Source organism: Phodopus roborovskii, unplaced genomic scaffold (assembly GCF_943737965.1).
Source record: "Phodopus roborovskii unplaced genomic scaffold, PHOROB, whole genome shotgun sequence".
Lineage (NCBI taxonomy): Eukaryota > Metazoa > Chordata > Mammalia > Rodentia > Cricetidae > Phodopus > Phodopus roborovskii.
In genome coordinates this window covers 20,439,781-20,462,293 of record NW_026126567.1, presented here as the reverse complement: position 1 = coordinate 20,462,293, position 22,513 = coordinate 20,439,781, and the positions used below count along the sequence as shown (strand labels likewise).

General features: G+C 36.6%; 1 protein-coding gene across 1 annotated transcript in view; it reads right to left on the bottom strand.

Annotated features, from left to right (window-relative positions):
* Rims2 (regulating synaptic membrane exocytosis 2) overlaps positions 1-22,513 on the bottom strand; it is a 380,476-nt gene that overhangs the window by 70,053 nt on the left and 287,910 nt on the right. Inside the window, exons 23-24 of the mRNA XM_051202763.1 lie at positions 14,920-15,092; positions 13,916-14,170 (exon numbers count right to left, since the gene is read on the bottom strand). Of these exons, the coding sequence (XP_051058720.1) occupies positions 13,916-14,170; positions 14,920-15,092 (428 nt within the window). The remainder of the gene's footprint in view (positions 1-13,915; positions 14,171-14,919; positions 15,093-22,513) is intronic.

Below are 22,513 nucleotides of genomic sequence, written 5' to 3'. Positions count from 1 at the left end.
TTCAATCATGAGATGCTTTCAGACATGACTAGCATGTCAAAGTGTCCTTCGTCCTCAGTGGGGCAAACCAACAAGTAACGTGCCACCAGCTACCTTCCTTAACAGGCAGGACAGGTTTGCTCCTCTTTGGCAAGCTCTGGAAGTAATTACAGAAACTTGAAGTTCCCCAAGGCAGGAGGGCAGGAAGCCAGGCGCTGGATTTTACCCTTAAATCATAAATATTGTTCAGTTGGGAGAACACAGGAGGCACAAAATGTCGGATGCATTAGTAGAGAGTGGTTCTCCACTTATTCCACTCATCAAGGTGGCGTGGCTTTTAAAGAACGCAGCACAAAGCTATAGTCCCAGGGATCCTCTGGAGGAAGAGCTGGGCATTTGCATCTTGAATTTCCTCTACTGATAACTACAAGTGGCATTCAAAACCCTCTTAAGAAATTCTAGCATTAGTTACTGGAAACTGACCTTATCAAAATATTTCACCTGGTCATTTTGCCTTTGCAGAGCTTAGACAGAGGTTATGACTAAATTTTTGTCAATCAAACATACATAAAACATATTAACTGGACTTCTCTAGCCCCACATTTCTTAAGCTTTTAAGTTGAAAAATAAAACAACAATGCCCCAATCAGTGTCCACAGTTTCTTCAGTGAGCACTTAGCTTATCTGGGCTCATGTGTTCTAATGAGTATATACTAAAGGATGAGCTTGGAGAAAGTATTGTTTCTTATATATATATAGATAAACAACATACTTAAAATTACTTTTCCCACTGGCTACATCTTAATTTTAAGAAGGACAAGCTATTATATCAGTTCATCAGGTGCTATAATTTTACAGGTTTACTTTGGTTATTAATTATATATATAAGAGAAAAGTGGGATTTTGCAATTTGTAATACCTCGTGACAGTGTTTCTATTTTTCAATTCATAAGAATATGAACCCACGGCTGTTACTGAGGTTAAAATATTTCTTAAATAAAAGTTAAAAAAATTAGATATTTTGCCTGGTGATGGTAGCACATGCTTTTAATCTCAACACTTGGGAGACAGTGGCAGGTGGATTAGATTGCTGTGAGTTCAAGGCTAGCCTGGTCTACAGAGTGAGTTCCAGGACAGTGAGGGCTACACAGAGAAATCCTGTCTCAAAAAACAAAACAACCCCCCATTATTGTATATTATACATTTATGTAAATTACAATTTTATGGAGCTAGAAAAGTTAAAACGAACATGTCCTATAGGTATGTAGAAGCTATGCTCTGTCACCCCAGCAGCAAATCATACTACAGAGTAAAACATAAAATGTGGCAAGCAGAAAAAAAAGCTACATTTTCAACATAAAGGAGTTCATTAATAAGACTATTCCAACAAGATGAAATTAGATTACTAGGAAGTCTAGTCATCAGGAGAATGATTTACTGCCAGAGATAAGCCCAGCTCTCCAGACTTATTCGATGTAATTATTCCAGTTATAACACTGCAAATTTCTACAATGGTGACAAGACATTTTCCTTATTTATGGTCAATTTTATCCATTTTTTTGCCATTATTCCATTATCTTAAGTCACACTGTGATAGAAAAGCTGACAATTTTGGATTAAAAAAAAAAATCACTAAGTTGCTTGAGTATCATGTGGGCCTGAACAAAATTTGATAGTGTGTGTTACAGAAGACAGAATTTGGGATCATCAGTTTAGAAACATAATACAAAAAATTTTATAAAAATTGTAAAGAATTCAAATAATAAAAGAATATGCCTATATTATAAAAAAGAAAAAAATATATGTGCACAATAAAAGCCATTGCTTGTTTTACTTGTCAGTGGGTTAAAATATAATATGGCTCAATTTTAAGAAAGTAAGTATTGACAAAATTCTCCCCTTTGATTTTTTTCATGATTTTAAAATCATGTAATATGTCATGAATTCAGAGACATGTATAACATACACACTCAAAGTATATTTTAAAAATTAATACACTCATGATGCTGCTGCAAGCTAAGGTGTCCTAAAAGGGCACAGGCAAGAAGAAATGGCTTGTGAAAAACTTGTGATAATTATAAATTTCAAAGTATACAACTCATAGGGTAGAGAGTGAACCATTCAAGACAGGATGGTCAGCTTCACACTACAACATGTGGAAGAGGAGAGGATGGCCTACTTTACAGTACTACATAGAGTTCCTGCTTTTCACAGCCAGGGCATTTGTTTTGAAAAATCTCTCCTGCTGGTTTTGTTTATGAGCCTGATTTAGAGTAAAACTACAGAACTTCTACTTCATATCAGAGTACTAAATAACTTCTAAAAGGCCTTTCAATTGTGGTCTTTGGTTTTCTGCATGCAATTAAATACGAGAAAGAAATGATGCATTAAGAATTTAAGAATGAAGGGAGCATTCTGAGGACTGAGGACTGCATGCAGAGGAGCTGACCTTAGCTGTCCAGCCCACTTGGAGGCTGTCAGCATCCTGGTCCCACCTCCCACCACTGGAGAGGGTAAGTGTGGGCCTGTTCCCAGCCTGCTTTCCAGTGCCCTGCTCTGAGGACTGAGGACTGCATGCTGGAGAGTCCGCCCTAGTGGACAGGCTCATCCGGAGTCTGCCAGCATCGTGGTCCAGCCTCCAACCACAGGAAGAATCCCACCACCACCCACTGGAGTATGAAAGCCATCAGAGTATTGGAACTGCTTGCACCTACCAGAAGAGAACCTTGGTCCTGTACCCACCAGAAGAAGAAGAGACTCTACCAGTAGACACTTGAAGAAGACATTGGTAAACGACAACAGTCAACAACGGACAAATCAATATGACGCCACCAGAGTCTAGGGACTCCACACCAGCAAGACCAGAACATCCCAACAAAGATGAAGCAGAAGAGAATGATCCTAAAAACAATTTTATGATGATAAAGACCCTCAAAGAGTTAATGAGAAAATCCCTTAAAGGCATGGAAGAAAAAAATTCAAGAAATGGAGGAAAAAGACAAACCAAAAATTATAATAAACAATTCAAACAGTGCAAGGTTTGAAAGCTGAAATAGAGACAAAAAGAAAAAAAAAAAAACCCCACAGTCTGAGGGAATGCTGGAAATAGAATAGTTAGACAAATGATCAGGATGCAAGCATAACCAACCAAATACAAGAGATGGAAGAGGGAATCTCAGGCAATCAAAAGAAATGAAAAAGTCATTTCTTATTCATTACAGGAGAAATCCATCAGTACAAAGTCTCAATTCTGAACATCTATGCCCTAAATATAAAGGCACCCACATTCTTAAAAGAAATATTACTAAAATACAAATCTCTCATAAAACCTCACACACTTACAATGGGAGATTTCTCCACCCCACTCTCAACACTAGACAGAAGCTTAACAAAGAAAGAATAGAACTAACAGAAGTTATGACCCAATTGGGTTTAACAGACATTTATAGACCATTCTATCCAAACACAAAAGAATATACCTCCTTCTCAGTGCTACATAGAACCTTCTCTAAAATAGACCACATATTCGGCAATATAGTAAACCTCAATAGGTACAAAAGAATTGGAATAACCCCCTGTATCTTATCAGATCACCATGCTTTAAAGTTAGAATTCATCAACACAAATTGCAGAAAACCTACAAACTCATGGAAATTAAACAATGTGCAATTGTACCATTCCTGGTCAAGGAAGAAATAAAGAAAGAAATTAAAAACTCCCTAGAATGCAATGAGAATGAAGAAAATACCCAAGCTTCCGGGGCACTTTGAAAACAGTGCAAACAGGAAAGCTCACAGCCCCAAGTTCCCACATGAAGAAACTGGAGGATAGTCACACTAGAAAATGAACTACAACTGAAAGCTCTAGAACAAAAAGAGGAGTAGATGACAGGAAACAATCAATTTGAGGGCTGAAATCACTAAGGTAGAAACTAGGAAAATAAGACAAACAATCAACGTAAGAAAGAGTTGGTTCTTTGAGAAAATCAACAAGATCTCCTGAGCAAATTGGGAGCATGGAATGAGGGGAGAGGGAGTTAGGAGAAAGAGAAGGGGAGAAGAGGAGGGCAGAGGTGCTTATGAGGGAGCAGGAAGATTGAGACAGGGAAAGTATAGAAAAGAACAAGAAAAGAGATACCATAATAGAGGGAACCACTATAGATTTAAGGAGAAATCTGGCACTAGGGAAACGCTCAGAGATCTACAAGGGTGAACCCAATTAACAATCTAAGCAATAGTGGAGAGGCTACCTTTAATGCCCTTCCACGACAATGAGACTGATGACTACCTTTTATGCCATCCTAGAGCCTTCATCTAGTAGCTGATGGAAGCAGAAGGAGACACCCACAACAAAACACTAGTCGAACTCCTGGAATCCAGTTGCAAAGAGGGAGGAGTGATGAGCAAAGGGGTCAAGACCAGGCTGGAGAAACCCACAGAGTCAGCTGACCTGAACAAGGGGGATCTCATGCACCCCAGGCTGATAGCTGGGAAACCAGCATAGGACTGACCCAGAGCCCCTGGATGTGGGTGTTAGTTAGGAGGACTAGGTAGTCTACGGGGCCTCTAGTAATGGACCAGCATTTATTTCTAGTATATGAATGGCCTTTGGGAGCCAATTCCACATAGAAGGACACTCTGTCAGCCTAGATACATGGGGGATCAAAGACATCAAAATCCCTCAGGGAAGGCCTCACCCTCCCTGGGGAGCAGAAAGGGGTTGTTGGGCTGGGGTTTGGTGGGGGAAATAGGGGAGGGTGGGAGGAGGAGGAGGGAACTGGGATTGATATGTAAAACACCCTTGTTTCAAATTTAAATAAAAAAGGAAAAAATATAAGCACATAAAAAAGAATTTAAGAATGAGTCATAAGCTAAAAGTTTTATGTAATCAATAACCTGGGAGTGGGAAGAGAAGGGAGGGAGGGAGACAGTTTAGCAGGTAAAGGTGTTTGCCCTTGCTTCCAGTCCTGATCACATGAGTTTGATCCAGGGGTCACACTTGGTGGAAAGAGAGAACAGCTCCTGCAAGCTGTCCCCTGACACACACATGCTCAGTGTTGCACCCTATCCTTTCTCCACAGATAAAACAAATAAATGCAATAAAATAATTGAAAATCATGACTGCACCAGTTAAATGATTGGAGAAGAGGGCACTAAGTTTCATTTCATTCTTCAATTTGTCACCTTTTACACTCATTGTATAGGTTCGGGTATACGTAGGCCAAAACGTCATCTTTTAAGTATATGGACATGAGCATTTATTTATTCACCCATTTTAAACGAAAACTCACAAAGGAGCTACATTATGTCACTTAGAGAAAAACACACTACTTACAGAAAACTAAAAGTTCAGGATCACAGCAATCAATATCACTGGTCCCCAAAAGAAACAGTGAAATACAGTTAGACTTCATTTTTGTAGTAATAACCACTGCACACAGATGCAACTTAAATTTTACATTTCCCTATCATAGTGGTGCAAGAATCTAAATTCAAGAGAGTCTTTATCTCAAAATGTAAGTACTGTTGCTTGCTCTATCCCTCTCTAACCTAACTGTTTAAGTCCAATATATCAAGATGAATATATTTATTTATTAACAAACATACACTTGTGCAAAAATATCATAAACATCACACATTAGATGCAAAACATCCATACATCATATATTTATATGTATGGTTTATAAAATAATTTATAACAAGTGAAATACTCTGCAAATGACAGATGATGTTAAGTGATAACTTAGAAAACAACTGGAAAGTGGGATAACTATATATAATCTTAACAGGCATATAAAAATAGCTCCCTATAGTTCTCATTTGTTATAAAACTGAAAAACTTGCTGAATATTTTATGGTTCAAAAGTAAAATTTTATTTGTTCTTACCATGTAATGTATAGAATAAAATATTTTCATCAAGAAGGTATATTTCAATAAATTGTGGGCAAAGCTTAATAACACTAAAAAACATGTGGGAGTCATGGACTCATAATCGCCATTTAAGAGTGAACTTTGAATAGTTTTGGAAGTGAAAAGCAACAAAGAAACAGATCACAGCAACAATGGAGGGGTGCAGTTGGTACAGATGGCACTTTGGAAAGACCCTGTTAAACAAGCATTAGATGAAGCTTGGTCTGCACATGCACGCAATACACTCACATGCACACACACATGCATGCATGCACACATGCACTAATGCATGCACACACACACACACACACACACGCAGGATAAGTGGAATTCTAGAGTTATAAATTTTGATCTCAGTAACTAATGGTCCCAAGCCAATATGTTGATGTAAGTTTGGAAAATACAGAAAGTAGGTCATTTGTCTATTTCATATTTGTGTGCTTGCGCTGTTTTTATTTGAAGTGATTTTTCAAACAGTACAATGAACTACATTTCAAATATGTGAAAAGTCAGCAAAAATATTCAGTATTCATAAGATTTATTGAATCATGTAAACTATTTTTAAGGAGTTCTTCTATTAGTGTCAATATATGAGAAATAAATTTCATTACATAGTTTTTGGATAAGTTTTCTGTTGCTGTATTTGTGAACTGTTATTTGAGTTTTTAATTCCTTTAAAGTTTCGCCCATCTGCTCATTTACATGAACCTTTATAGTTATAGTTTACTTTATAGTTACTTTAAGTTCCAAAGATGTCTTCTGGATAGTCTTGAACTATATACCACAATTCCATACTTAAACACAGCAAGAACAGAATATATTTTTACTTTAAAATACAAGCCAAATGTAAAAATATAAAATTAAGGTATACCATTAAGTTTTAAGCACACATGCTGAAGTATTATATGAAGTAGTTACATCTGAAGATTAGGAAACACTAATTCAAATGATGTCATTACAGGACATCTCAAAATACACATGAATTTTCCTAGTATTGACATTACACTCAGTAGTTTGTAACGTTATCTGATCAAGGACTCTAACCCCCCCCCCCACACACACACTAGGAGAGGGCCTTGGAGGGGGAATCTGGTGGGAGGAAGAAATGGATGAGATAATGTGGGCCGGGGATTCTTTAATCAAAGAATATTATAGATATGTATGAAATAATGAAGGAATAAATAAACTAAATGAATAACTTTTAATGTTTAGTTAGAAGATATTAATAAATCATGATTTTTCCCCCCTGAGAAACTTTCCCTATGAAATCTACTAAAAGTCATTCGGTTGTGTATGGTGGTGCACACCTTTAATCTCAGCACTTGAAAAGCAGAAGCAATTGCATCTCTGTGAGTTTGAGGCCAGCCAGGATTATGTAGTAAGAACCTGTTTAGAATTGAAAGCCATTTGTTTCTAGCCTCAGGCTATGGCACTTAAAGGCATTCTATAGACAAATGGGAGAAACACTGGACTTACATGTCAAAAGATGCCATCTTACTGCTTTGAGGAAACCGAGGCTATCAGGTAGTATCAACCGCCTCAGTGCCTATCTAGTAATGTCTTCATCCTCACAGCTTCCTTCCTTTCGCTGAGCCAGTGCATCCAACCCTGCTTCTGCTTCTAGCTTGTCCTGCAGCTGCAGGTCTGTCTTCTACTCATTGTGCTTTCTTAGTCCTTTCTCAGGGGCATTGCCTCCAGACCATGATCAGTTTGAACTCTCATTTCTCTCGGTCCACGTTGGAGACTGGCTCTCCAAAATGTATGACGAGCTCTTGCAGCTTTGCCGCACCCAGAAAATAGTATGATGGACTAGTGACAGCTCTTATATTTAATTCCCTAAACTTTATGAGCCTAGCTTGTTTGCTGAAGTTTTTAATACAGACAGTGTACAAGTGGAGGCCAGTGGGGAAGGATGAAAACAGGCCTATGTCAGGACAGAAGACTGATATCTGCTCTTGGAGGTACAGCCTGTGATTCTTTGTATCATGAGAAAAGAAATGCATTTTCAAGAATGCGAAAAGGAAGATACGAGTGAAAATTGGAGGAAGCTAGCCTTTAAAGAACTTTGGAATTGAAGAAAATATGAATAAAAATGTTTGGATTTTTAATATCTACCTAATTGAAAATATTTCTTCTTTCAGCATTTAAAAACTAATATATTATGAACATCATCCTTTCAAAGTGTATGAATCAGTATTTTTTTTTCTAATATTAGCAGGGTTGTGCAATTATCAATACTACCTACTCCAGGAAACCAACACCAAAAACCAAAACCTTATGACATTAGCAGTCACACAGATACACTAAGATAGCCACAAACACAAACAGTTGTTCAGTTTCAAACACTATACATCTCAAAGAACTTCTATACAGATAGAATACACTATATTTTTATTTCAGTAGATTTGCCTATTCTGTATATTTAACACAAATATGATAATATAGCCTTTGTCTTTGGCAGTGATTTAAACCTTTACCTATCTGACAATGTTTCACATATTGTTTATTAAATATTCAGTGAAGACAATTTTTATATCAAGTTTCACAATTAAAGAACTTCATAAAATTTTATGTTTCATGCTATCAATGTAATATTTATGGTTTTTAAGAGATAAGAATTTTCTAGTAATGTCCATGAGAAAAAAATAGTTTAACTTATGAAAATAGAAATGGAGTTAGGAAAATAGTCAGGACGCAAGTGATAATTAAATAGAAAAACAGTAAGACTTGGAGATAGGAAGGAGACAATTCTGTTCAATGGAGAAAAGGTAGCAAAGAATTATGCCCAGCTTTCTAGTCTGTGCAAGTCTGAGTACAGGGATGTCAGACCCCTAGCAAGTGAAATAAGAGAGGAAGCTATTTATTAGGATTGTTTGTCTGAAGGGTTGGGAGGTAATAAAGTATCTAATTCTACATACTGAGTTTCTACCATACTGAGTTTGGTATTTTCTGTGGTATATAAGATGACTAAAGCTCTTGGCTGCAAAGAAAGTTTTCTGTAGACTAAGCTAAAATGGATGAGTGTCATTAAGACACAGCCCCTCCAAAAATCTTTCACACAGATTCAAGACTTCCACAAGCCATTCTTTTGACATTTAACTCAAATTCTGCAATAGAACAGGGAAACAAGAAAATACAAGGGACCATCCTATTTTCGTATCTGCAGAGCAGATATGAATTCTTAGAGAGATGATCACAAACTTTTTCTAAAATTGATGAGAATCATTAAGGGCCAGCATCTTCAAACATCTTTCACACTAATGCAAACACAATTCTAAACGGCTGCCTTAAGGACTTCCATGAGCCACTTGTATTCAAGATTACAGTGGGTGTCTAGTCCGGTCAGTTATCATATAAAAGAAATCAGAGTTTTCAGATTATGAAAGAGGATGTAAAATTATCTTTAATCACAGATGACAAGACGTCTTATACAGACAGTCATAAAAACTCTGTATACAAGAATCAGTAAACAAAAATCAATTGCACTTATAGATCCTAGCATTTATTCATAACAGTATCAAAAACAAAATGTAAAGAGCAATAAAAAAGTGCCTGAAAATTACACTAAAAATACAAATATAATTGCAAAAAAGTAAAGAAAAAAGTAAATGGTACAACATCTCATGTTTTGAACTGCAAAATGTAATCTTAAAAATAGCAATGATCCTCCATGCTGGGAAATGGTTCCATCCACAGGTGCTTGCTGTAAAAGTCCAATAGCTTGAGTTTGGTCCCTAGGATGCATGGAGAAGAGGAAGAGGAAAAGGAAAACCAGCTCCACAGTTTTCCTCTCACATGTACTGGCACACACAGCAATAATATTTTAAATAATTAAAAAAATTTTTTTAAGTGACAATCACTTTCAAATTGACCGAACTCAACCTCTATCAAAAATCCAACTTCTCTCTTCTTCAGAAATTCACAAGCTAATTTCAAGATTCATTAGAAAATACAGTATGTCCTAGACAGTCAGCATCTTCATTTCCTGAGGTAACCTTTTCAATATAGACATTCCTGGCCCTATCCTAAATATACAGAATCACAATTATAGGAGTGGTAGCCAACCAATCATTTCTATTTCCTTCTTAGCTAAGCGTTATAAACGAGCACAAGACAGTGTTAGAATAAGATTCTATATTATTATAGGCAAGCTGTACTTTCATTGAGAAAGAAAAACCTAAAGAAAACACATGAAATATGCCATTGGTGCAACTAAATACAAGGGGATAGTCCACAGTGTCCTCTGAGATGATTTAGCACAGAAAGGTATTTCCAGAAAACAAACAAAAAAAGGAATGTAGTAAGTCAAGTACTAAATAATAATGCATATATTCTGGAAACACCTTCCTATTTATAGAAACCTGTTTAACTGTTCATTGTGCTCTTGGCTAACCATGGAACTAGTTACCTCTTGAGTTCCTGAGTATAAGGTCATATCATCAGAATGACAAATGATGTTAACTCTCTTGTGGCTGTCTACTGTATGCATCCAAACTATGGAACACAGCGAATCACTGACAAGGTAAGAATGACTCTACAGCCAAAGCAGGCACTGGACCATGCAGAGTGAAGATGAGAAGGCATGCATTTCAGAGTCCCAATCACAGTTATCTTTGCATGAACTATTGCTGCTGGTCCTTTCCCCCTCTTCCGTTTCCTCCTCCTTTTCGCTTAAAAAGGGTTTGGCTCTGTGTTCTAGACTGGTCTCAAACTTGTGGCAATATTGATGCCTCAGCCTCTCAAGTTTTGGGAGTGCAGGCATGAGACATTGTGCCTTCTATAATACTTTCCCGTTAAAGTGCTGTAAGTATGTTTCCACATTTTAACTACAACATAAACTAAAATGTAAACTTAGCATCCCATCAGCAATACCTTTGTATAAGGTATTAAGTAACAATGGCTCTCCTGCCTCGATAATCAATAGTGTAAATTTCTCTTATAAAGACAACTAATCATGAAAACTTGAATGTATACCAATGTTTTCTTCCAAAAAATTCCTACTGGAAGAGTAATCTTCATCAAAAAGGAAAAGTACATTTGTGCAGCATTTACAGATATAGTACTAATAAAAACTTATGAAAACTTTCTTTCTTTTTTTTTTTTGTTTGTTTTTGTTCTTTGAGATAGGGTTTCTCTGCGTAGCCCAGGCTATTGTGGAGCTCGCTATGTAGAACTGGCTGGCCTCAAACTCACAGGAAACCACTTGCCTCTGTCTCCTACATGCTGTTATTAAAGGCACGCACCACTCTGCTGGGCAGGTTTCTTATTTTTAATATTTGTCTTGTGTTCCCAGAAAAGGACCTGGAAGAATGGAGATGGTTTAGTCTGGACACAAATACATCAATGTGGCTGGGTTTGAAAAACCATTGTTTTTCAACATCTATGCCTTTTTCTGTAACCTTGTGCTTTCCAGCAGCTATATTGACTAGGTTTTTGTTTCTCTTTTACTAAAAAACAGTTATTCTTCCAGTGGAAAAATGTTTAATTTCATTTCTGTCTCACTTATGAGTTCAGTACATGAGATGTTTTCTAAATACTGGATGAATGAATGATTTCACTTTATCTCTCAATATCTTATCTAGTCCTAATTTCTCTCTTCCTATATTATATAACATCATCAGAAAATGTATAGAGTATACTTGTACCTTCTACAGTATACCATGTGTAATCACTAAGGTGATGGGATAATTTTAGCAGATCTACATATATTTGTGTAAATATAAACACTCAATTATGAATGCTTTCATTAATCAAAATATAAAAATCTTAAATTTACGGAACCATTTAAATTTATTTTTGGCACCCATTTTCTTCTTAAACATGTAGCAAATTTACTTTAGTATGACTCACTGCAAATGAACAATATAGTGTTGCACTGAAATATGCATCCTGCAACAAGGTATTATCATTGAAAAAATAATAGCATAAAGTGTTTTTGTTCATTAAGGTAATTGTGGTAAATACTAGAATCACTATAAATACTCAACAGGGACAATTCTTTTTTCTTTGTAAAACTTGAATTCAAAATGGAAGAGATAAAACATCCATGGCTTATAGAATATGACAGTTTCCAATGATGTTGCATAAGAATATAAGTTACAATTAGTTTTTAAACAATCTATGATTGTAATATCAAGTAAAAAACACAAAGTTGCTGATTATAACCACACATATTTTACCTCAGAATAAAGATAGCTAGATTGGTCCTAAGAAATAAAATCAAATTCAAGAATTTATGTTATAATGAATGGGCAACACCAACATTTCCTTATGAACAATTGTAGTAGTTACTTTTTTCCACCTAAAGAAATTTAAGTTGCCTAGAAACGTCAGCCTGGCCCTTAAAATTTACAGGTTCACAAGCATCCACAGTAATCAGAGTACAAGAAAATCATCTCGCTAGGAATATACTCATCTTTTTGACCTGAAGAAAATAGCGACAGTAGAATTTAAGAGTGGAGAGCTTATATCATACACTTCTGAGCTTCTGCCTACCACGCCAGGTAGACCAGTAAAAAACTGGCTCTAGGAAAACCTCAGGGGCTCGTGTCATCTCTGAACAGCACAGAGAAAACACATGAGACTCACAGTTTGCTGTGTGCTCCTGGAAGAAAGTAGACTATCTCTCAGAAAGAGTTCCTCTATGAGTTGGTTGACATGATCAAAATTTCCACAAATCAGGAAGTGTTTATTTTAATTATATGATAACTCAGTGTAATTATCAACTTAGATATATAACAAAACAGACTTCAAATTCCTGGTTTAGAGTCAAATCACAAAATGTGCTTACCTAAAGTTATAATAAATGTTTACTACATGCTATGAAGACCTAATAGAGTACAGATACAGCTGAAAGAAGACAGGAAATATTCACAACTGAATGTATACTAAACGGGAAAACTCCTATCCCAATTGTCTGCTCTTCATTTTGAAATGGGGGTTTGATATAATAATTTAAAATCGACACATAAACATGTTTTGCTTCTCAAGTAAAATTTGTGTAATATAAAAATGAAATTCTGCTAGAAAAGTTGATTGCTTCAAAATGACATTACTTGGCAATTTTCATACTCAAATAGCTGTAATTAAAGCAAACACTTCATCTTGAGACGGGCCGTGTGCCCCCACTCTGCTGACTGCTCTGAGCCCTGCACGTGCCGGGAGGCTCGGTGGCTTCTGCTAGGGGTAGCAGTCACTCTTAAGCTTCACCACTGTTTCTTCCTGTGCCTCGTTCCTGACCTTGCAGTCTCTCCAACTGAGTGCACTGTGAGAGAAGCATTGTCTAACACGTCTGTCCAGAGACTCAAGGGCCAGGCAGTGTGGTGCATGCCTGGAGTGAGTCTAAGGCAGGAGGAATATGAGTTTGAGACTAGCCTGGGCTAACCATAGCAAGTCCAGGTCCATCTTGGGCTACAAGTGAGATGCTGTTTCAAACAACAAAACCAGTCAGAATAACGAACACCAGAATCTGAAGACCACTGCCCTGCTTCTAAGTCTTCTCAGGCCTCACACTGCCCTGCACATCCCATTCCAGAAAATCCTAAGTCTCAAGGGAGATAGGGACTTAACAAGCCTTTTCCAATTTTTGAAGTTGTTTTTTTCTACTAAGCAATTTTTTTTTTTGTAAATTATGTTAAAAATTTAGGCCCCCATAGAATCTTATTTTAAGGTATTGCCTTGTTTTCCCCAAACAGTCACCACTCTTGTTAAAAGGACTTGCACGGTCCCCTTTCACTCATCTTTAGGGGGAACCTGGGGAAAATGTGCTGTGAATTCATGCTAAGAACATAAAATAAAATCAAACTGGGATTTGTTGGTAAACGCTCAGATCTAGTGGATATAAATCACAGATTTTGCAAACCAACCTGATGGTAATTTCCAGCGCAGTAATGGGTTGTGTTAGAAGCTAACACACACAGGACAACAAAAGAAGATGAGGCAACTTTGAACATGAAATAATAAGAGACACGGAAAGAAGCCATGTTACTGAGGGGAAGGAGGTGCCTACACAGTCAAGCGGCTTTACCTGTCGTCATCGTCTTGGGAGAGACTCCTCTGCAAGTGATCTTTTCTCCATGGTTCTCTCTCTTCCCCATGCTCTGGGGCATCTTGGGCTTTCCCCTCCTCTCCCGGTTCTCTGATTCTGTCCTCATGGCATGTTTCTGTTATCTCCTTCCCTCTCCCGTCTTCACTAATCATTTCCTCCTTTACCTCCTTCTCCTCCTGAACTGTCTCTTCTTGCTTAGCCCCTCCTTGCCCTCCCTCTTCTACTCCCTTTGTCCTTTGAATGAAACACAAATGGAAGGCATGCAAAGAAACACAAAAGAGAAAAAAGAAAAGTCAGGAGGAATGCAAGTGAAATGCAACAGAGAGACGATGAAAACAGTCATAACTTAGGGGAAACTTAAATCGTTTAGACGTGGACTGCATTTTCTCACTGAATACCAGGGATGCACTAGTAAGCAAGACCTAATCATGAGAGTTTTAAAATTGTATCTTTAGTTATACCATGACATGGGAAGCAGGCTGGGGTTGCAGTCTCTCCATTAGACAGAGATCCAATATCCACAAAGCAAAAAGACAAGAGGAAACTGGAAGCAAAAGTAACGGATACTAAATTTTCTTGACATGGTGAACAGTGTTTCCATGTCTTTATAATTCAAGAGGGTAGAAAAGCCTCCTATTAAAAAAGTAATAGTTTGTTTTTTAATTAATGAAATATTTTCAACCAGGAAAAAAAATCCCAAGGTAATTGTTTTCCCCAATCATCAGAATGTTAAATTCACACCTTCAGTTAACTGTCATAGTTTAAGTTTTAAGTTACAAGCATAAAGGTATTGTTTCAAAAATTCTGATAAGCAAAACTGTCATCAGTTCCATAAAAATTAACCAAGATAAGATAAAATGGCACATACAGAATACTCTATTGCTTTTACAATATATACCAATATTATAGACAAACATTTCATGTTTATGCAAAGGAAGAACTCTCTCTGGGATCCGCGAGTGGTTTCGGCCAAGCGCCCTTACCTGATTTTTCTGTCTCCTCTTGGCCGCTCTGACTGGACGGACATGTAGCTTGTGCTACTGAAACGAGAAGCGCTACTAGTCCTTGAAAGCGCGGACACGTCACTTACATCACTGTCCGAGGATTTAGTGGAAACAGTATCTGCCCCTCTATGTGGTTCCCATCCTGATCGATACTGTTGACACAGATGGACAAACACGCAGAAGCTGTCAGTATCACCACGCAAAGCCATTATTAGCTTGCTCCTATTTCAGTGCTTTAATTGTCCTCGGGGCGTACTGCAATACCCAACTCAGTTGCATATAAAACAAAAGTGAACGGTAATTATCCTAAAACAAAAATTAAATTTATATGAAACCTTTGTTTTTAGCCAAGTAATTGCAGCATTTTCACCACACCCAATGAGGGCCATTAAACGTTTCAAAACAGCAATGGCCGTAGGCAAGAGCATTTAGCTAAAATCTGGGAAGTAAACATTTGTCTTAACATTAGGAAGCATAACTCTTAAATTTCTGATTAAAGTTTGAAAGAAAACACAGTCTGGTCAAGTTGCCTCTGCAGCTATACAGACCAATTCTAGTAGCCATAAACGTTCTCTTTAATCCATTTGTGCATCACTGAAAACCTAAAGATAATATAAAATCTAATTAATGAAAATCTGAGCGTTTTTAGGAAAACCAAGAGAGAAGTTTAATTTCTGAGCAGTGGCAGGAGTTTTGATGAATCCTAGAAATATTAGAGAAAGTCATTATTATTTACAATAGCTCAATCTTCCTGGAATTGAAATAATTAGATAGTTAAGTGGCACAGTCAAGGTTCAAGGGATTCTTGTGCTCAAATATTCTGGTAAATTGAAAAGCAACATAAATATTTTATGTTAATGACCTATTCTCATAAAATACATTTAATGTTAAAACTAATGGACACGATTTAATTTTATTACAGACAGTAAAGGATTAGCTGCCAAGAGTCCTCAAGCTGAAATTTAAAAGAAAAAAAAAAATAAAAGGAAATAAAAGAAAAAGAAAGAACAGATGTGGGCCTCGGAGCCTAGAAACCTGGGGCAAGGGAGACTCTTACAAGCTGAGCAAGTGTGGGCAAATTACTTCATCTTTAATATTCTTACTGTAAGATGACAAAAACAATCCTATCCTTCTTGCATGATTGTTTTGAAAATTAGAAACAATATGTGTTTTGTTACATTGTGTTTAGTATAATGTAAGTGAAATATTATTACTGTGTTATTAATAGCTGGATTCTTCCTTACCTGCTATTGGATCTTTCTTTATGTTAAAACACTCTTAATTTTAAGAATTATTATTAGCCTATCTTTGAGAGCTTTCTAAAGATAGGTACAGGCAAGTTTTGCAAAGCTTTTGAAAAATAGGTATTTTATATAAACCACTAGCTGTGACTTGAAAACTTGTCACTTCATAAAAATATCTGTCAGAAATAGTGGTTCAGCATAAATATTTGATAGATAGAAACATTTTGGCCAATACAATTGAATGGCAAGTGGTCATAAATTAAACACTTATATCCAAATGACTTGTTTTGTTTCTTCTAGACTTTGCAATTTCTAGTTATATGTATTTTTTATTAAAAAGTGACTCTCAAATGTAAAATAAAATAATTGTTTCTAAGATGGCATAAAACATTGATAATCAAATTCATTAATCTAAAAATCCACACTTAAATTAGGTGGCAACTGAATTTTTTTTTTTAGTTCACCTTACCTTTCAACTTTTATTATTTAAAAAATAATTAAATTATTCAAAACACTGCAGCCTCCTTTCCCAGGAAATGTCTATATAAAGGGAATGATGGTGTTTATTAATAAGAATATCATTATTTATTTTTAGTTCACTTATTTGGTACAAATTTAGCTCATGATATTCTTTTTCAAATAAATTCATTTAAAAGTACCAATTTACTTATTATCTTTATTGTACTATTTTAATAGGCAGAGTCAAGATTTCCATTATGTATCCATCTATATATCTAAATAATATACGTATGAATAATTTTAATAAACTATATTTTCCACAAATTTTTTTAAAGTACATTGACCTCAAATTGAGACATATATGGACATCTTTAATTTTACTCGTGTATCTTTTAATATTTCAATTACATGAAATGTTTTAATTGTTCAGTAGATTTGGAACTGTATCTGGGGGAATTTATTTTTTCATTTTTATAATTTATAAAAAAAAGAGAGACTATCTGCTACTATTCATTTTGAGTTACTTCATAATTAGATAGGAAAGCAGTCTAGCATTATATTCTTATTTGCTTTTTCTCTTAAGACCATCATATCTGAATTCAAATGAAAAAAAAAAAGAAAGCTTTAACTGTAGCAGGAAGTAGAGGCAATAACATTCATTAAGCACCATGTTTCTTGACACTGAATCACTGGTCTGACTTCTAGCCATATAATTTACTATGTTTACCTTCTTGGACCAATTGCTTTAAGTGTCTCAGTTACCAACTGTTAAAAGCATGGAAAAAAACAAAGCCTTTCTGCTAGGCTTGCTGCAAGGGTTAACAGAACAATGCCTCTACCTAGCACTACAATTGACATATAGCAAGAGTTTAATTGGCAAATGAGACTGTTTTTAAATATTATATTTAATACTCAAAGCCAGGAAAATACCTTCCTCAATTTTGTGTTTCTCTTAGCAGATAATGCATATGACTATTATAAATTCAAAACCAGCTCAGGCAACAGAAAAGACTCATCTAAAAAAATTTCAAGAGGACACCTAGATAACCGTTGATGGTAAAGTGCTGTGCCTGAGCACAAGGTTATCACATGAAAAGAAATTAAATAGTATAGCTTGTATCAAGAACAAAAAGGAACTAAAAACTGTAGCTTGATGGTGTAAGACTGTGCCATTCTGTTTACCATGGGGATATATCTGTGTCTTCAATCACAAATAGATATGCAATATCAAGAATGAGAAAAAGAAAAAGTGGGAACAAGAAAATCATTTAAAATTACATTAGTGTGTGTGTGTGTGTGTGTGTGTGTGTGTGTGTGTGTGTGTGTGTATGATGTATTTAATAATGCCAGAAAGCAGGTTGCTGGGAAGAGAGGTCATCAACTGTCTTTCCCAGCTATGATCCCTATGAACTATGATAATGACCTACTAGACAAGATACAACCTCTGATGCAACCACGGCATGACTGTGATGGCAGTCAACCTGTTCTTTTCTGATTGGATTTGAGGCTCACTCTGCAGGAGGGAAGGCATGCCTAGCACTGTAAATCTGGGCAAGTGCTGGTTGGTGACTGTGGAGACCATTGGCCCTGGTTGGGAACCTACTAATTTTTGCTAAATGACAATGTTGTTAAAAAGCCTTCTAAATACTCACTTATATCTAGATATCAGGTTTTTTTTTGTCTTCAGTCTTGCAATGGGCAGAAGTTAATGCAGAGACTCATAACTGGTCAAAGTGCTTAGAATGAGTATTGGTGAAGTCTTGACCCTACCTGGGACATTTATATCACCTCTTCACGGCTCATGGAAGAGGGTATGGAAATATAAGAGACAGGACAGGAAGATAGATATGCCACAAGAAGATATCTTCTTGACATGACATAACCATTTTATTCACTCCTCACTTTGTGTTTACTTGCACAAGACCTATACAAAGTCTCTCTCATCATGCATGGGTGAGTGGACCATGAGACCCCATTCATTCCCCCATAAGATGGGGAGTCTTAGCAGTTTCATGGCTGTTGGAGGGACAGGGTGCAATTTTCTACAGTTAGAGTAAGTACTGATAAATTGCTCACATCCCTGTAAGTAACATTCTGGTCATACTCATGCAAGCCCTTCCAGTGGAGCTCACACAAAAGGAAGACATGAGAATAAGTGGGGAGGGAATTGGGAAAAAGGATTGGAAAGGGAGGGTGTTGGAAGGAGAAAATGACTAAAATTAATTGTGAATTAGAGAGGGCAACTGAGGAGGGAAAAGACTAAAATTCATTGTGAATTAATAATGTATGAAGCTACCAAAGAATAAAACAATGAAAAATAAAAAGTCCTTTAACAGAAAAAGGAAGAATTTAAATATTCTTAAAATAATTATATATATAATTCAACCTCTTCTATAAAATTATGACCTGATAATATAATTCACATTGAAATTGTTTAATGTATTTTTAATTCAAAACACAATAAGCAAAAATTATAAACCTTAACAGTGGTGTAAAAGCAGTTCAATTATTATTATACCCAAGAAATGAGGTATGGATGTGAATAAGTCAAATGGTTTATTTAAGAAATAGTTAGTGTTATCTTTGCACTATCCATCAAATAAGAATTTAAACAATTGTCAGGCAGAATACAGTTGGCAGATTAACAAGGAATGCTCATTATTCTATTTAGTGGAGCAAAAACAGAAAGTTCAAAATTTTAGCTGAAAACTACCCTGCTTGCAGATCACTAAAGTCTTGGACAAGGCTTTCCTGGCAACATTTTAATGTTTCATATGTTAATGTCAAGAAGATCATGAACTGCAGAAATTTACAAGAAATTATCATTGTTCAGGATGTTCCAGACTCTAGGGAGTTCCTAAGTGGCCTGGAGAAGTCAATGTTTTTCCCATGTATCTAAAATTAGTGGAAAGTAACAGTGTATCTGAAGAGCCCAATTGAAAAGCCAGAAATCATTAAAATTTTAAGATACAGTTGATAAAAAATTGAATTTTAAAAATAAAAGTTCCATAATCTTCAGTGTCCTCATTTGAAGGTTTTGGGAAATTTCCCAGACAGTTATCCTCCACCCCACCAACAGCACTGCATCAACTTTGCCTACTCCAATCTTTGTACATGAATTTCTCAGACAAAGAACTATGAGTTTCCTCAAACACTGGTTGGCTTCAATTTAACAAATCTTACTAAACCTGCAATATGTAGTACAAAACACTAGTCTAAGGAATTATTATAAATGCTAGGCAGAAAACAATATCATCAACAACAAAGCAAGTTTTATGTATCAATCAACTAGAACTTGGAAGAATCTTCATCTCATTTGGGGAGTGTGATGGTTTGAATGAGAACGACTGCCATAGGACCATATGTTTGAATGCTTGGTCCCTAGTTGGTGGAAATGTTTGGGATGTGCTAGGAAGGATAGGCTTGTTGGAAGAGATGTCACTGGGAGGTGGGCTTTGAGGTTTCAAAAGCCCAGGACATTCCTCATGCTTGTGGATCAAGACATAAGCCCTCAACACCTCACACCCTGCCTTCCTGCCTGCCTATTTCCTGCCATTATGGTCATAGGCTCACCCTCTTAACTATAAGCCCCCAATAAAGTCATTTGTCAATAAATTGCCTTTATCAGTAAAAGAGAAGCAATGACAACATGGAGGGAAATAATGTGTAGACCTAAAGATTAGGAAACAATGAGGTTTAACAACCTTTGGAAACGTGGGGGAGGTTAGAACGTATGGTCAAGACTTCTGGTAGCAGTGTGGGAGCAGTGCAGAGAACAGAGGCGAGACTTTTGCGACGGACAATTAAGGGATCACATGAATGGGGCTTGGTATCATTCTTGCCATTATGCCTTTACATGATATCATAATTCAGAAAAGAATATCTGCTGCCCTTTAAAAACCCATAATTATAATTAAGGTCTCACACAAGCTAGGTGTTTTTTTTTTTTTTTTTTGTTTTGTTTTTTTTTCCTCACATGAAGCACTTAAGATTCTTACAGTGACTAATTTCAACATCCCACTGCACACACAAAAACATCCCTAATTGTCAGGGACAAGTATGTCTAGATGTGACTCCTGGTGAGGTTACTGTATGATCAGTCCACGAGAGGGAGAGGCAGAGACACTGGACTGAAATGTAAGAATGTCCTTATGAGCAATACTCTACCGATGAAAATCCTTTTAAAGATGACTGATGGCTACAACTTCACAGGAAAGGACTCTAAAGTACAGCTGCAGGTTGGAAGGGAGCCAAAATCCTTCCAGAATTTTCTCTGGAGCCTGATACACTGAAATTCTCCCTGGATTATCTTCAGTCAGTGCAACAATAACGCTAGTTATGATTATTATTACATACCTCATGGGAGGCAGTGTTTTAAATAGTGTATGCAAGTTGCTTCACTGGTTCCTTCCAGCCGTTATGCGGGGCCTTTGTCATAGCCGGGGCTAGAAAAAAGGTGTGTAAGGTAGAAGGAGCTATTCCCTGGGCCCTCCCCATTGGGGAAAAGCAGTCACCCTCCAAGGCACAGTAGAGATGAAATCTCTTGTCAGGTATTCAAGGAGAATCAAGCATTACTCTGCATGCTCCTAAACTACTTACATGAAGTCTTCGTTATGGTTTAATCATTTCATTTCCTGTGTCTCTTTGCTCAGTCTGCTATCACTTCTTCCCACTGCCCTCATCTTTCCAATGACCCACCATTTATGTATGGATCATCATCTCCTGGAGAAAAACTTTTTATTCATTGTCCTGTAAATTTATATCCTTGCCTAGCAAATAGTAGGAAATCAATAAATATTCAACAAATGTGCATGAACAGAATAATTAACATTGATGTTGCCAATAAATTATTCTCTTCACCATTTAGTATCATGAGATACTGCTGTAAGATTCTTTCGTTGCCTAGTCTCTTAATTCCCATGGAGAGTGTAGGAAGTGGTGTTCTGGAGGATGCTAACCAACCAGTTTTCTGGAGGTGAAATTTTTAATTTAAAGATTGATGATGCTGGTTTGAACGTTTCCACCATGGGCATGGGGTATAGCTTAGTGGTAGAAAACTTGCTTAGCATGTGGGAAGCTCTGGATTCAATCCCCAGTATCTCAAAAATGAAACAAAACAAAACAGCAAAACTTTTGCCTGATTTAATTCATCATGTGGCCACTGTATGCAGAATTGGGAACACTAGAGGGGATGGGGTTTAGAAATATGGGCCCTGTTTGCAGGATTCACCAGGTGTCCTAGGAGACAAGTAAAGGTCAATAAAACACCTGCAATATATGAATCCAATAGCAGCATGAGGTAAAAACCAGAATAAAAAATGTAGCATGTCCACCAGTACCTATTCAAGAACCCAGCTGCAATTACTTGGTCTGAAGAAAAATAATCGAGTAAAGTATTTTTTTGGAGGACTAGTAAATAAAGAAGTGTCATCAGTAGGTAATTTTGAGCTTCCTACACCCCTGGCCTTATGGAAACTCTGTATTCTATTCACAGTCTGCTCATGATTGCAAATGTCTTTTACTTCTTTCCATTAATTTCCCAAATTTTCCCGGAATACGACCTATGCCAGTCTTAGAGACGTCAGCTTGCTGGAGAGGTCACAGTTTTGCATCAATAAAGGAAGGTACCATTCTATTCTTCAGAAGCAATAATAATCTAACCCATTCCATTTCAGCACTTAGAAACACTGCTCTACAATGTCACACCTATTTGCAAGCCAGTGACCTCTTAGTTTTCTTCCTTTCCTGACATGCTCTTAGAACATTTTCTCACACAATGCCCCTTGTGGTTTCTCCTTACTTCCTTGACTACTGCTTCTCAGTATTTTTTTTTTTTTTCCCAGCCTGGCTTCACTTTTTCTTATCCTTAT